The sequence below is a fragment of the Sebastes fasciatus genome, chromosome 15 (assembly GCF_043250625.1).
Source record: "Sebastes fasciatus isolate fSebFas1 chromosome 15, fSebFas1.pri, whole genome shotgun sequence".
Classification (NCBI taxonomy): Eukaryota; Metazoa; Chordata; class Actinopteri; order Perciformes; family Sebastidae; genus Sebastes; species Sebastes fasciatus.
In genome coordinates, this window is record NC_133809.1 from 5,787,276 (window position 1) to 5,804,155 (window position 16,880).

General features: G+C 34.8%; 1 protein-coding gene across 4 annotated transcripts; it reads right to left on the bottom strand.

The window, feature by feature from the left end:
• Window positions 1-2,414: 2,414 nt before the first annotated feature.
• marc1 (mitochondrial amidoxime reducing component 1) lies at window positions 2,415-10,171 on the bottom strand. Of its 4 annotated transcripts, XR_012597271.1 has the most exons (8): window positions 9,813-10,169; window positions 7,093-7,263; window positions 6,271-6,433; window positions 4,576-4,719; window positions 4,249-4,310; window positions 3,922-3,993; window positions 2,679-2,903; window positions 2,415-2,648 (listed from the first exon to the last, which is right to left on the bottom strand). XR_012597271.1 is itself a non-coding variant. In XM_074660743.1 (7 exons), exons 1-7 carry the CDS (start codon window positions 10,088-10,090, stop codon window positions 2,777-2,779), a joined length of 1,014 nt encoding a protein of 337 aa, XP_074516844.1. In that variant the 5' UTR covers window positions 10,091-10,171; the 3' UTR covers window positions 2,415-2,776. The 4 variants fall into 4 exon arrangements, 2 of the variants coding, with proteins under 2 accessions (XP_074516844.1, XP_074516843.1); XM_074660743.1 differs by having other exon boundaries at window positions 2,415-2,903; window positions 4,576-4,716; window positions 9,813-10,171; XM_074660742.1 differs by having other exon boundaries at window positions 2,415-2,903; window positions 9,813-10,171.
• Window positions 10,172-16,880: the final 6,709 nt, after the last annotated feature.

A 16,880-nucleotide genomic window follows, 5' to 3' on the forward strand; every position in this document is an offset into this window, starting at 1 on the left:
ATGTTTTCTCCTGCAGTCTAAAGACATGTAGTCAGGTGGGTTGGAGACTCACGCGATGTATGAAATTACTACATGCTACGATACTATTAGCGTGTACTGTTCAGCACATGGAATGCAGTATATTATGCGTATTATATACTGTATCATTATGGCAACAGAAGTCATAACGCCAGATTAAATAACTCAATTGCTTTGTTGATTTCACTCTTTTTCTGTGGTAAAAACTGATTTTATGATGAACATGTCTGTTGGTCTGGCCAGACTAAAATATCAGAACAATTATTGGATGGATTGCCATGAAATGTTGTAATGTTGTGCACTCATTCCCAGTAGCCAGAGCGCTGGTTCCCAACCTGGGGGTCCTGACTCCCACTTAAGAAGCAGATTAAGTATGTATGATTTTTAAAAAACTAAAACATAATACAGATATTTGTATTAAAAGTTCCTGAAAATAACAGTAAAACTCATCTCCAATGCAATATTCACAAGAAATAATCTGCTCAAAATTCATCCAAATCGCTCGTTTTACACAAACTTCCTGCAGTTATTGCGTTCACTATTTTTTGTTAATTGTACAGTTGTTCTTTTCTGTTATTGTTATGCATTGAATATAATACGAAATATCCATAAAATGTCACTTAGTCAAGGAGTCATCAGTTTACTCAACCTATTTCCTGAAGGAAACAGGTTGGGAACCACTGAGTCCTCCACTACTTACAGATGCGAATTAGCTTGAAGCTATAATCTGGTACGATGCATCAGATGGTGAGATTTATGTTTTAAATTGTACGTGTTCCCTTTAAAAGAAATAAAATACTTTGGTAATCCCCTGATTTTTTGTCTAGCGCCACCGGCAGGGAAGGTTTTCACTTATCCAGTTAAATATCTCAACATCTACTGAATAGATTGGCGCAAAAATGTTGTAGCCTACAGACATTCATGATCCCCAGATGATGAATCCTGATAACTTGTGATTTAGTGGTCATCAGATCAAAATTGTTGTTAGCAATTAACTCAAACACCACTGTGCCTGCCCAGCATGGATGTAGACTCTTAAGATTTGTTCTATAGTAAAAACATATCCCATCATGACCACTGACAGTGTTAGACTAGAAACCTAAATAAGCTTACAGACATTTATATGATTCTATTACTGATGTGGAGCAGGTATAAAACAGACCCACTTTAAGGTGAAACCTTAACATGGACACAAGTGAAGACCTCTTATCAGCTTCGTGAGAAATGTAGCACCACTCCACAACAAACTCTCTGTGTAGAAATGATGATCTGGGACTGACCACAGAAACCTGTCTGTTTGGGTCTATTTTTTTTATTTAGGAATTAAAAAAAACAACCAATAACTATGTCAAGGATTATGGTCCAAACTGATCTTAAAAACATGATCCACATTTTGTAATAAAACCTCAAAGTGAGATATTAATGAAATGTTGAAGGAAAGAGGATTGGAAGTATTGATTGAACACACAATTGAAAAAGATATATCAAAGCTCCACCATGAATCATCACAGAAAAATTGTCATAATTCACAAGTTGCATGTTTTTAAGTAGAGGTAGAGTTGTAGTTTGTAGTGTTAGTAATTTTTGTCAATTAATTAAAGGATATGGGCATTTTATTTATCTAATTTTATTTGAGAGGTGACACTCTTCTTAATAGTCCCTTCTTAAAATCAATTCAATCGACTATCACTTCTGCAATATAATACGATAATATATATATATATACAGTATATATATATATACTGTATATATTCACACACAATCTACTGGTTGTTCAAAAAGGACACCTTTAAAAGATGAAATTAACTAACTAATTAACTTAAATTTTACATTTCACATGAGTAGCAAAGAGGTTAATTGATTTAAAAACATGTCTTCCTCCCCTCTACAGATCTTGTGTTGGTTTAGTAAAGGCAGATTGCCCTCTACTGGTCATTGTATGTAACTAAAACTGGTCTAACTGGGACCTCCAATGCAAAACTGTTCACACTCACAATAAACTTGGGGTTAAGGACATCAAAGTCTTACTGGGACTTTTTTTATTGCACTTACAGCATAACGTAGTCATTTAGAATTTAATTATCTAAATGATTGTGTCTTTTTGTCGGCCTGGGACTTAACTAACTTAACTAATGATTTAAAAATTCTTAAACTTTGTCATTTTGTGCTACCAGTCCATTTGAAATGTTCCTTTTTTTAAATTACAAACACAATCTTTAAAATATTAAGACGTGAACATATTAACAGTATAGATGAGAGGGTAGATTATTCATGTATCTATCAGCAGTCAGACAGATAAATAATGTTCTGCTATTTTTTAAACCAGAGTTTATCTGCCCCGTTTATTCCAGGAATAATTACACATGTAAAGTATTATGTTAAAAAGAAAAAGACAGTTTCATTCCTCTCTTTCATAGCAGCGTGTATTTTAATTTGATTTAATTACAGCACCAGTGAACTTTATGTGCAGTTTAATTCCGGCACCGTTAGTGTTACAAACAGCCCATCTGACGAAGACGGAGCCAAATCGAACGACAATAAATTCCACTATAAAAAACATGTTGATTATTGTTGTATTTTGATATCTCAGTGGATCAGTCTCTCTGTGAATCACAGATTTAAAAAACAGTTTTTGCAATTTCATTTGTGTCCACTACATCTATTTAAGTGTTTCCTGTCGTGTGGACCAGCTCAGTGATTATACAGTGATAGTGCTAATAGTTTGTTGGTATGTTTTTCCCCTCTCTGACTCGCTCCATCAACGGCTGATCTTGTACACCACGTCGCCGACCTGCAGGATGCCCGTCTTCTTCACGGTGTGCAGCTGTCCGAACAACGGATCCGATTTGTAGATGTGCTTCTCGGACGGATTGCACAGACGATAGCTGAGAAAGAATCATCAGAAAGAGGTCAAAAGGCATTTAGGGGTTGATTTTTTAGTTCTTAAAATTAGACTTCCTTACATCCACGTCTGTCCAAAGTGCCATCACTTAATCATTTTATCCTGTTACACGTAAGGGATAATGTACAGCGAGCCGGTCAGTGTTGTGAAAGAATCCCAGACAGGGCGATGCTGCACGGGTCGGGGGGTCTCTCATCGCCCTGAAGGGGTTTCTTTCACAACAATGACCCGCTAGCTGTACATTATCCCGCTTATCACACGGCTACTTACTTAATAAATCAATAATTTGACACATAAACGGTCCACCAGAGTCAGACATCAGAACTGCGCCCATAGCAACGGTCTCTTATACATAGCAACGGTCTGCTATAAAGAAATAACAGACCGTAGAACGTTGTGATTAACCTATCAGAATCGAGTATTCAACAACACTTTGTAATAAATTTGTGTCAAATTGTCATAATTAGCATGAATTCTTGACTTATGGCCAAAAATGTGCTTTGTGAGGTCACAGTGACCCTTGACCACCAAATTATAATCAGTTCATCTTTGAGTCCAAGTGGATGTTTGTGCCAAATTTGAAGAAATTCCCTCCAGGTGCTCCTGAGATATTGCATTCATAAGAACGTACGGACGGACAGATGGATGGACGCAAAAACATAATATAATATAATAATAATAATAATAATAATAATAAGGGGAAACTATTTGTAGTCTCCAGAATGCACCATAAAAAAGACGATTACCAGTCTAGATATGTCAAAAAAAAATACAAAACTCAATGAAGCTACATATAAATCTGGGTTACCAGATTTTACTGAAATTAAAAACCCCAATCAGATCCTTAAATCTGCCAAATTCATATTTGAATGAGAGGTTTTTGTCTGTCCGTCAAATAATAATTGTTCTTTTTTAGGCAGAAATCGGATGCTTAAGACTTATTATCACCAAAATGTAAAATATAAACCTTCCTTAAATAATAAATAGGTTAAATAATGTACCTCTTCAGTGTGTCCAGAGGCTCTTTTCTGGTGATTATACCCGTCTCAGGGTCAACGGTGGTGAAAACACATCTGGAGACAAAAGTTACAGGTAAATTAATCCTAAATCTCCTAAATCTCTACAGTTAGAAAGACAAATTCAAGCATTTTAATATTAAATCTAGACATATAGACTCTTTAATTGACAATCATTGGTGAATTTAAGTTGCATTATCCAGGGAATCAAACCCCAGTGAATGCATCGCAGTGTTGGGATTCATCGTTGTTGAGAACTGAAGTGATTTTCTGTCTCTGAATAAAATCTGTGTGAAGCATCAGCTGTGTTACCGTCCACATGACATTACACGCTGCAGTCTCACGCTGCCAATCTGGACCTCGTCCCACGAATCCTGAAAAAGAGAAGCAGTTGGTTTTTTGGAGTTGGAGATAAAATTAGTCCACGCTGCTCACACTGAAAAGGGCGAGGGATTAGTCAGAAGTAAAATGATAATTTTTCCACAAAACAAAACCTCACGGGCTGCAGTGAAGAGACACATAGGATCCTTTGTGGTTCTAATCTGATCTTTACATCACTGCCTTGATATGTTTTTCTTTAAGATTTCTGATCTGGTAGCCAAACGGAGGAATCAGCAGGAAAAATAAATTACAACATACCTCATCGAAGGCCTCACAGTCACTTACGACGATGTTTGGGCGGAAACGCTCCACCGTGACGTCCTTCTCTAACTTGCTGCTGAGATCCTTGACCGAGGACTCGGACAGCAGCATCACAGGTCCGACATCTGGGTAGGCCACCTGCTGGATAGACGGGTAAACAGCGTGAATACAATCACAAATAAAAGAAAAAATGTTCTCCTGCATGTAACGGGTTGTTTCTGGTAATATCTGAAACCAATATATAAGTCCTGTACCTCTAGATAGTTAGGCAGGCAGGTACGTAGGTAGGTATATAGATTAAGCAGGTTATCCATACATTGCATAGGAACACTAAATACACATATATCAATACTAGATATATCTATCTATAGAATATCTATAGAATAAACAATACAAAGAATAAATTACACTAGGGCAGACAAATGATTAAAATATTTAATCGCGATTCATCGCAAATTAATCACACATTTGTTATCTGTTCAAAATGTACCTTAAAGGGAGATTTATCAAGAATTTAATACTCTTATCAACATGGGAGTGGACAAATATGCTGCTTTATGCAAATGTATGTACATATTTATTATTGGAAATTAATAAACTAAACAAAACAATGACAGATATTGTCCAGAAACCCTCACAGGTACTGCATTTAGCATAAAAAATTATGCTCAAATCATAACATGGCAAACTGCAGCCCAACAGGCAACAACAGCTGTCAGTGTGTCAGTGTGCTGACTTGACTAAGACTTGCCCCAAACTGCATGTGATTATCATAAAGTGGGCATGTCTGTAAAGGGGAGACTCGTGGGTACCCATAAAACCCATTTTCATATCTGGAGGTCAGGGGTCAAGGGACCCCTTTGAAAATGGCCATGCCAGTTTTTCCATGCCAAAATTTAGCGAAAGTTTGGAGCATTATATAGCCTCCTTTGCGATTGTGGTACATTTTTATTTCACAAAAATTGGGGAAAATGCAATCTATATATACAACATTTTGCCAAGAGTCCACAAGTGTTACCAATATTGGAAAATAAAAATGGGGGATCAAGGGATGCTATAAATATTGAACTAATTACATTTTTACAACCTCTACTCACAACCTCTCTTGTCCTCTCCCATCTGCTCTGTGTAAACAACCTGCAGTTCAGTCAAAGTTCACTGATTTTTTGTCACATGACTGTTGGTCTCAGCCAAGTCAATCATGGCTTCCCAGTTGGGTTGAGAAGTGCAGAATATTGTGTTTTTTACAGAATCCGGTTAGTGCAAACGGTTTATTTTTGGCAGAAGTTTAAATGAGACATGTAGAATCAAGTGATTTTGATGACTATCATTATTTTTAGCTTAGATTTGGTTCCTTTTCCTGAGGGAAGTCTTTGACAAACACGATGTGTTCAGGGACCCTTAGAAATTTGAAAATCCAACGATAATTTCTGTTTTTACTGTTTCTGGTTCATGATAAATGGTGTATTTTTTAAAGAAAAAAATCCACCGGTTGTTTGTGAGGTTTCCATCTAATACATCTTCCAAAACAAGAGACTAATCTGTTTTTTAATTTTATTTTTTTTATCTCAAACAGTTTATAAAGCTGACCTAAAAGGTGTAAAATATGTATCTTAAGTAGAGGCATACAGTTAGAGCCTTAAAATCTAAGAATAAAAAGCGACACAGCCTCCTGCTCATTGTCTCGTTTACCTCATATTGTGAGAAGAGAGGCTCCATCTCCACCGACCTCCGGGCCTTCATCTGGGGTTCAAAGTGCACCAGGCGAAAGGTCGTCTCCTCCCCCAGATAACGAGTGAGCCAGCGGGACGATTCATCACCGCAGTCCCGTCCCTGGATGTCAGCTCCAAACACTCTGCAGCACAAAAACAACAACAAGTACAAGTCATACAAGTGTGAAAACAGAACAAAAGAACAATAATGTAAAAGACACATTAACAGTGTAAACATTAATATCTACAGTATCTAATATGACCCTCTTTGGGGAATAATATACAAAGTCCTTAAATTACAAAATTAACATTAATTAGAGCGGCAAAATTAATATTTTAATCATCACCTAATAGTTTTAGTTATTTTTCAAGCAAAAATGCAGAAGATTTACTGGGTCCAGCTTCTTTCCTCTGTTTTATATGATCGTAAACTGAATATTTTGGGGTCGGACAAAACAAGATGTCACCTTGAACTGTGGTAAATTATAACAGGCGACTGTTTTCTGCCTTTTTTTCCAAACAAAGCGATTAATCGATTAACTAAGTCACCTTAAGTATATGCTATATCCAATTAAGCTTTGGTTAATTCAAAGACATGGTTGTTATTTATTGTTTTCATTTCACATCTCTACATTTTATTGTTTTTATAGCTGTTGTTGTTTATTTGTATATCCTTTTATCCCATATGAATTTCAGGGCATTGCTGTAAAAGATCTTAATGTTCAGTAAATTATCCCTGAATAAACAATGGTTGATGAAAATAAACATTTGTGATGCCAAAAGTTAAGCCGGGATGTGAAACCTGCAGTCGATGACGGGGTTGTCGGACTGTTTGACGGGGAATCGCAGCTCCTCCATGTTCGGGCCGTTCAGACAAACGTGACCTCCCTCGCAGGTCAGAGACACCAACACCAGACGAGGCTGCTGTCGGCCCGTCACCATGCCGCCGTCCTCCTTGACCACCAGCCAGTGTCTGCACAATCACAACAAACAGAGCCCAGACCCTCAGCTGCACCATTTGGCATCCCTGGTTTAATTCCAACTTGCCTGGCACTAAATGTGCACACTGAGCTCTCACAGATTGGAGGCAAAGTTACAGGGAGGAGGACTGATGACATCACGTTGTGTTGCCATGGATACAGCGGTGCTGCTGACTCATCCATAAATCCCAGATTTACATCACATTTTTATTTTTATCCACTGGTTAGAAAAACGGATCTGGGAATCAAACAAAACATGTTTCTGTAAAAAAGAAGACTGCACAAGTGAAATGTACAGATTTTCCTGCATTTTTACTTCACATGTTATCAGTGTGTTTTGGACATTTTAATGAAATATGAGTGATTTCCTCTGAGAAGCCTGCAAGCAGGGCACAAAACTAGCACCAGCCAAATGTTGGTAAAACATGCAAGTTGCTGCTAGATTTGCGTCACTCATCAGACAAATAAAAACAATGGTAATCTATTGAGTGGTCGGAAAAATATGAACATTTGGCCAGTAGACAAAAGTTAATTTTGCATCCTGCCTGCAAGGTTGTAGACCCGCTTCAAGTTCTCATGAAAGCCACCACAAGAGTTTATAATTAAGCTTAATATAGGCACACAGTGAAGGAAAGTAACTTTCCAACCTGATAAGTAAACAGCCAGTGAGTGTAATCTAAGAAAAGGCAGTTGTAAATTGCCTTTATTTGTGCCATTTTGTGTCCCTGAGTGAATTTAACTAGCTGTGGTTTCCAATACTCATACTACCGTACTATTTAGTATGCCAGAAAAAGATTTAGTATGTCCCAATACATAGTTTGTCAAATGCAGCATGCCAAAAATACCAGGATGTCCTATTCTACTACATCCGGTCACATTTTGCAGTGTGCAAGCCAGCAGGATGTTTTTCAGTGGATATACGAGCAAGTTTAAGTTTAAGGTGTTATGAAGAAGTAGTACGTCCTAATTGTATGCATGTAACAGTAAGTACTTTGTGAGGGTGTGTACAGTATGTAGGGTGTGTACAATGTGTACTACAAGTAAACAGAAAAAGTATGTGGTTTGGTGGAACGTAACTTATGTCTCTCAACCGATCAGACGGCGTGTAACTCAAAGCAAATGCAGTTATACTTGAGTCAAAACCCTGTGTTTTGTGCTCGCTAGAGGTCACTATCGTATTCTTTTATACCTTTTTTCGGTGATCTACTATGTGGATAGATGATAAAACCTACTAGTGGGTGTAGTAGGCCCCTATTGACCCACATATATGGGGCTTATAGTAATAACGCCTAAAGATATAGAAAGCCCAATAGGGTCTCTCACCGCCCTGAAGGGGTTTATTTCACAACAATGACCGGCTAGCTGTACATTACCTTGCTGATTACACGGCTACTTACTTAAGAAATCAATAATTTGACACAAGAACGGTCCGCCAGAGTCCGTCATCAGAGCTGCGCCCATAGCAACCGTCTGCTATACATAGCAACGGTCTGTTATAAAGAAATAACTTATTGCTTAGATCTAAAAAAGTTGTAGTTTTTTTGCCTAAACCTAAAGAAGTTGTAGTTTTATTGCCTAAACCTAAAGAAGTTGTAGTTTTATTGCTTAAAACTAAAGAAGTTGTAGTTTTTTTACCTAAACCTAAAGAAGTTGTAGTTTTATTGCTTAAAACTAAAGAAGTTGTAGTTTTTTTACCTAAACCTAAAGAAGTTGTAGTTTTATTGCTTAAAACTAAAGAAGTTGTAGTTTTTTTACCTAAACCTAAAGAAGTTGTAGTTTTATTGCTTAAAACTAAAGAAGTTGTAGTTTTTTTACCTAAACCTAAAGAAGTTGTAGTTTTATTGCCTAAAACTCAAGAAGTTGTAGTTTTGTTGTCTAATCCCGAAAGAAGTTGTAGTTTTATTGCCTAAACCTCTAGAAGTTGTAGTTTTGTTGTCTAATCCCAAAAGAAGTTGTAGTTTTATTGCCTAAACCTCAAGAAGTTGTAGTTTCGTTGCCTAAAACTAAAGAAGTTGTAGTTTTGTTGCCTAAACCTAACAGTTTTTTTGCCTAAACCTAAAGAAGTTGTAGTTTTGACCCACATCTATGGGTATAGCAACTGATAACACCTATTTAATATCTTGACGACAGTCTAATCGGCTGAAGGTGGAGATAAATGTTGACATGTTCAAAGGCCTCCTTTCAGGTCTAACCAGCTACAACTACTGCAAACATCTGTGTGATTATGATGACCTTCAATCTATAATAATCCGTCATATTTTACAAGTTTCTCATATGTTTTGTGTAAAACAAAAAAGCAGCTGTTAAATAAATGTTGTGCAGTAAAAAGTACATTATTTCCCAATGAAAGTATAAAGTAGCACAACTTGTAAAAGTACCTCTAAAGTGTGCAGAACTTGAGTAAACGCAGTAGACTTTATACATGTGTTGCATGTTGTTGCATGTTGTTGCATGTTTTTCTGCATGTTGTTGCACGTTTCTGCATGTGTTTCTGCATGTGTGTTTCTGCACGTGTTTTTCTGCAGGCCTGCTAGGCACTCACCGATCCTGCAGGTCTCCAAACTTCAGCCCGATGTGGTGGCATTCCGCCAGAGCCACAGAAACAGCTTTGCCAGACTTCAGAGGGTGAACGAGGAGCTGCGACACGACGCCTACACGGAACACTTTTTCTGGCTTTCGCAGGTATTTATATCCGAGACCAAATAATCCCAGAACAGCGACGCCGGCTCCGATCAGGAGAGCGGATCTCTTATTCTGAGACACCGAGTCCATAGCCAGATCCTTCAGATCCTTCAGAGACTTCAGCTGCTGCAGCTCCATGTTGGACACTTTGTTGACTTTGTTGGACGTTGAACTGAGTTTGTTAAAGAGACAGCAGCCTCCATCAGCCAGAGCTGTTAACTCTGACAAAACTTTACAGACTATTAAAGGAACAGTTTCACTTTAGATACTATTAAAGGAATAGTTTCACATTAGATACTATTAAAGGAATAGTTTCACATTAGATACTATTAAAGGAACAGTTTCACATTAGATACTATTAAAGGAATAGTTTTACTTTACAAACTATTAAAGGAATAGTTTCACTTTAGATACTATTAAAGGAATAGCTTCACATTAGATACTATTAAAGGAATAGTTTCACTTTAGATACTATTAAAGGAACAGTTTCACATTAGATACTATTAAAGGAACAGTTTCACATTAGATACTATTAAAGGAATAGTTTTACTTTACAAACTATTAAAGGAATAGTTTCACTTTAGATACTATTAAAGGAATAGTTTCACATTAGATACTATTAAAGGAATAGTTTCACATTAGATACTATTAAAGGAATAGTGTCACTTTACAGACTATTAAAGGAATAGTTTCACATTAGATACTATTAAAGGAATAGTTTCACATTAGATACTATTAAAGGAATAGTGTCACTTTACAGACTATTAAAGGAATAGTTTCACATTAGATACTATTAAAGGAATAGTTTCACATTAGATACTATTAAAGGAATAGTTTCACATAAGATACTATTAAAGGAATAGTTTCACATTAGATACTATTAAAGGAATAGTTTCACATTAGATACTATTAAAGGAATAGTTTCACATTAGATACTATTAAAGGAATAGTTTCACATTAGATACTATTAAAGGAATAGTTTCACATTAGATACTATTAAAGGAATAGTGTCACTTTACAGACTATTAAAGGAATAGTTTCACATTAGATACTATTAAAGGAATAGTGTCACTTTACAGACTATTAAAGGAATAGTTTCACATTAGATACTATTAAAGGAATAGTTTCACATAAGATACTATTAAAGGAATAGTTTCACATTAGATACTATTAAAGGAACAGTTTCACATTAGATACTATTAAAGGAATAGTTTCACATAAGATACTATTAAAGGAATAGTTTCACATAAGATACTATTAAAGGAATAGTTTCACATTAGATACTATTAAAGGAATAGTTTCACATTAGATACTATTAAAGGAATAGTTTCACATTAGATACTATTAAAGGAATAGTGTCACTTTACAGACTATTAAAGGAATAGTTTCACATTAGATACTATTAAAGGAATAGTTTCACATTAGATACTATTAAAGGAATAGTGTCACTTTACAGACTATTAAAGGAATAGTTTCACATTAGATACTATTAAAGGAATAGTTTCACATAAGATACTATTAAAGGAATAGTTTCACATAAGATACTATTAAAGGAATAGTTTCACATTAGATACTATTAAAGGAATAGTTTCACATAAGATACTATTAAAGGAATAGTTTCACATTAGATACTATTAAAGGAATAGTTTCACATTAGATACTATTAAAGGAATAGTTTTACTTTACAAACTATTAAAGGAATAGTTTCACTTTAGATACTATTAAAGGAATAGTTTCACATTAGATACTATTAAAGGAATAGTTTCACATTAGATACTATTAAAGGAATAGTGTCACTTTACAGACTATTAAAGGAATAGTTTCACATTAGATACTATTAAAGGAATAGTGTCACTTTACAGACTATTAAAGGAATAGTTTCACATTAGATACTATTAAAGGAATAGTTTCACATAAGATACTATTAAAGGAATAGTTTCACATTAGATACTATTAAAGGAACAGTTTCACATTAGATACTATTAAAGGAATAGTTTCACATAAGATACTATTAAAGGAATAGTTTCACATAAGATACTATTAAAGGAATAGTTTCACATTAGATACTATTAAAGGAATAGTTTCACATTAGATACTATTAAAGGAATAGTTTCACATTAGATACTATTAAAGGAATAGTGTCACTTTACAGACTATTAAAGGAATAGTTTCACATTAGATACTATTAAAGGAATAGTTTCACATTAGATACTATTAAAGGAATAGTGTCACTTTACAGACTATTAAAGGAATAGTTTCACATTAGATACTATTAAAGGAATAGTTTCACATAAGATACTATTAAAGGAATAGTTTCACATAAGATACTATTAAAGGAATAGTTTCACATTAGATACTATTAAAGGAATAGTTTCACATTAGATACTATTAAAGGAATAGTTTCACATTAGATACTATTAAAGGAATAGCTTCACATTAGATACTATTAAAGGAATAGCTTCACATTAGATACTATTAAAGGAATAGTTTCACATTAGATACTATTAAAGGAATAGTTTCACATTAGATACTATTAAAGGAATAGTTTCACATTAGATACTATTAAAGGAATAGTTTCACATTAGATACTATTAAAGGAATAGTTTCACATTAGATACTATTAAAGGAATAGTTTCACATAAGATACTATTAAAGGAATAGTTTCACATTAGATACTATTAAAGGAATAGTTTCACATAAGATACTATTAAAGGAATAGTTTCACATTAGATACTATTAAAGGAATAGTTTCACATTAGATACTATTAAAGGAATAGCTTCACATTAGATACTATTAAAGGAATAGCTTCACATAAGATACTATTAAAGGAATAGTTTCACATTAGATACTATTAAAGGAATAGCTTCACATTAGATACTATTAAAGGAATAGTTTCACATTAGATACTATTAAAGGAATAGGTTCACATTTTAGAAAATATGAACAGTATTTCTCAAAATGTCAAACTTTAAACACTGATAATTTATTAAGACTAATAATAATAATAATAATATTAATAATATTAATAATAATAATTTATGATTTTCATTTCATTTCAAAATTGATATTGTAGAATGTATGTAGAATACAAAAAATAAATAAAATAAAAAATAAATAAAAAGAGAATGATCATACCAACAAGTGGACAGCCAGAAAAAGTTTACATACAATGAAAAGCATAAGAAAAATAAATTGTCAAACACTTAATGCCTTGATTTACATATTCGAAAAGGAGTGAGAAGAAGTACAAAAAAGTACAAAGAAGTAAAACAAAAATTCATAATTACCCAGCTTCCTTATTGAGCCATACATATACTAATTTTCCTAAATTCGTCTACTATAATTATTACCTTTGATCTCAGATATATATCATACAGAAATATAAATGAATTACTGATATAAGTATCCTTATCAATCCTCATTTTTATTTAGACAAATATTTTTTTTTTTATAATTAGGGCTGTCACTTGATTAAAATATTTAATTAATTAAATTTTTTTATCTGTTCAAAATGTACCTTAATGGGAGATTTGTCAAGTATTTAATACTCTTATCAACATGGGAGTGGACAAATATGCTGCTTTATGCAAACATATGTATATATTTATTATTGGAAATCAATTAACAACACAAAACAATGACAAATATGGTCCAGAAACCCACACAGGACACCACCTAAGAGACTGGTGTTCGTGTCCCATGTGAAATCAGAAGTCAACATTAATTTATTTGTCACGTAACTTCTGTACTTAAGTAAAAAACACAACATAATTTAATTTTAGACATTTATTATACATTAATCTACAAATGTATTCATAGATTACACTACTTTTGTGAACATAAGACTTTGGTAAACCCATTTCAAACACCAAAACAATTGGTCCACATAAGTAAAGGTGTGTTTTCACAAGGGATTTGAAGAATTTAAAAAATCAGATTTAAATTTTTCAGTTTTAGGGCCATATTATGTCTCTACATGGTGCACCAGGACAAATGACAGCCACATGAGTGGTCTGCACATTTCGGTATGAAACACATGGGTATCATGTTATACCCAAGTAGTATAAAATAATGAAATGAAATGAATGAAAGCATAAAAGGTGATTTTAAAAATATATGTAAAAATCAAGAAAATGCCCTTAGACCTCAGAGGGTTGAGTTACATCACTTCCTGTGTTATTTTAACCCAAACCACGATCTTTTCCTAAATCTAACTAAGTAGTTTGTTGCCTAAACCTAACCAAGTCGCTCTATTCCTAAACTTAACTAAGTAGTTTTATTTTGAAAAGACTGGACTGGAAATTGACAAGTGCATCACATGTTGCTGGACATTCGTAGGAAAACGCACAAAAAATACGTTGTTAAAAGTCGTGCTGAGCGTCACTAAAAAAACTAATTTCGTGACTATTTCACAAACTGCCGTGAGACTGTGTTGCAAACACACAAGTGCACTTTTTAAAACTCAGTCCAAGTTGGCATAAATACGTGACAGACACCTTCAGTTATAAAGTGTTTCTAAAAGCAGAGAACAAACCAGGTGACGTAATGCCGTAGCTGACCTTCCCATCTGAACTATTTCTGTCTTTGACATAGATACTCAGGTCTAGGGCAAGGCTAGAAAACAGCAGATGCTCCAGCCGCGGGGGGTCAATACAGGGATTTGTCGAATGGATCCTCCTTCTGTTGCATCTCGTGGCTGAAGGCAGATTCAGCGGCACGGGGCCAGGCCTTGTTTGATGTTGCAGTGGGATGATAAGGAGATACTTTCTACTCTTAGCACCAACTGACACGTTGATGTTATCATTCTGCTCTTGGTACATAACTATTTGGTTTGGAGTTGTATGCATTAAACTAGATTTTTATAACATTTTCTTGACTTAATTGATGCTGTTTCCTGCATCATTGCCGCATTACTTTCATATGGAGTCATAGTGGTTCCCAACAAGGCACCCTTAAGCGTCGGTATGAGACGCCTTTAACTACAATCTGTAAACCCATCCACGTCAACGCTGAGGGAAAGTGCTGCGATGACGTAGTCTAAAGAGCGAAATGGCAGGCGTGAGGGGAGGTGGACGGGTCCAACAAACACAAGGCTTTCATCCAGGAGACCGCTGTTCGTGTCCCGTGACTCACGTTACAATCAGCTGTTCGTGTTCCGTGACTCACGTTACAATCAGCTGTTGGTTCATGTCCCCTGCAAACGTAGTAGTTTTAAGCCCAACCATGTTGTTTTTCCTAAATCCAACTATAGTGGTTTTATTGCCTGAACATAAGCAAGTGTTTTTGTTTAGTTCACAACGTTAACCACGTGTTTACCGCAACCGAAAAGTGACGCCGAGGGGTCTGACAAAGTGTCAGTGTGAATGGAGATTTACTTGGATTTAATCAGATTTTATCCATAATTAGTTTCATATTACAAAGTTCTTTCCAGGAAATTAACGACAAAGTATTTCCAAATAATATCCAAATAATTGTGCTTTATAAGGCAGTTATATTTACTTGAATATCAATTAACAATATAAGTATTAATTGAGGTCTTAAATCATAATTTTTATGACTGACTTTTAGAGGTAAGAGGCAGGACATTGGTTGCTTGAATTGCTGCTACGTCAGAACCAAAATGATTAAATTAACAATGAAAAAAGTCTCAATAAATACAATGACATGTGTTAAAATCAGGAACAATGTATTAAAAGCGATCACAAGAAACCATTGAGCTGAATCATCACCATCAGACCTTAACATTATTTTTCTATGGATACTGTATTGCCTTTGTATTTATAAAAAAAAATGTGTTTCTACTATTCTGTCCACCCCTGTATAACATGTTTGTCCTTCCATTTATCACACTGGCTATGTCTGGCTTTATTTGCCTTGTAAGTTTTATTTCTGAGTTGTTATTGCGAGGTTTGGACACAACACATGCACTTGTCTTTATGTTTCTGTGTGGAGTCCAGCTGCTATCTGTGGACTAACTTCACTAGCTGGTTATTAAAGGCCAGTCAGGTCAATAAAATAGTTCCCAACCAATTTATCTTACAAGTATAACCAAAGGATGATTTCCCCCCTTTGCACGTTGACTCATTTTAGATGACTGAAGAAGTAAAATTATCATTTCAACCAGCTTTGTGTCATTACAATGTGGGTAGTTTATGCAAATGAATAATGCTGAACTTCCCTCCAAGTTGCCAGCACCCAAAGGCCCCCGCTCATTTACCACAGATTGTAATTCAACATTATTTGTATGCCCGCACCCACGGCTCCAAAATCAAAACAAACCGGAACACCCTTTCTGATTGTTCCTGTAGATATGGATGAAAGTGATGTTAACCTTCCTGTTGTCCTCGGGTCAAATTTGACCTGTTTACAAACTTCATCATATCACAAATATGTGTTTCTTTCATCTGACTGCCCCAAAATAACATGGATGAAAGTAATTCATCATTTCTGGGGGTTTTTCCATTATCAAAAATGAGGTATAATCTCATGTAAATTAAGTTTATTGACCATAAATTACAGTAAAAAAAGTGTAAAACTTGTGGTAATGAGTTGGAATGAAGTTTGCTCAAAAGGTGTCATTATGTGCTGCCATTGAAAATGTTTTATATTATAATATTTATAATAAACTTTGACCTATATCCATCTGTGATAATCCATCAATATTATGTTCCACTGATAGATAGATTAGAAATAAAGATTTCTGCTTTTTTTACTAAAAAATTAGGTGTAATTTCATGGAAATAATGTTTATTAACCATAAATTCCCCCATAAAAGTGTAAAACCTGTGGTAATGAGTTGGAGCGAGGTTGGCTAAAAAGGTGTAACACAGAATTAGGTGGTAATTTATAGTTTATGCTTTATAAACCGTCAAACTAGACCAAAAGTTGCACGGTCGACGGGAAGACAAAAGGAGGGTTAATAGGGCT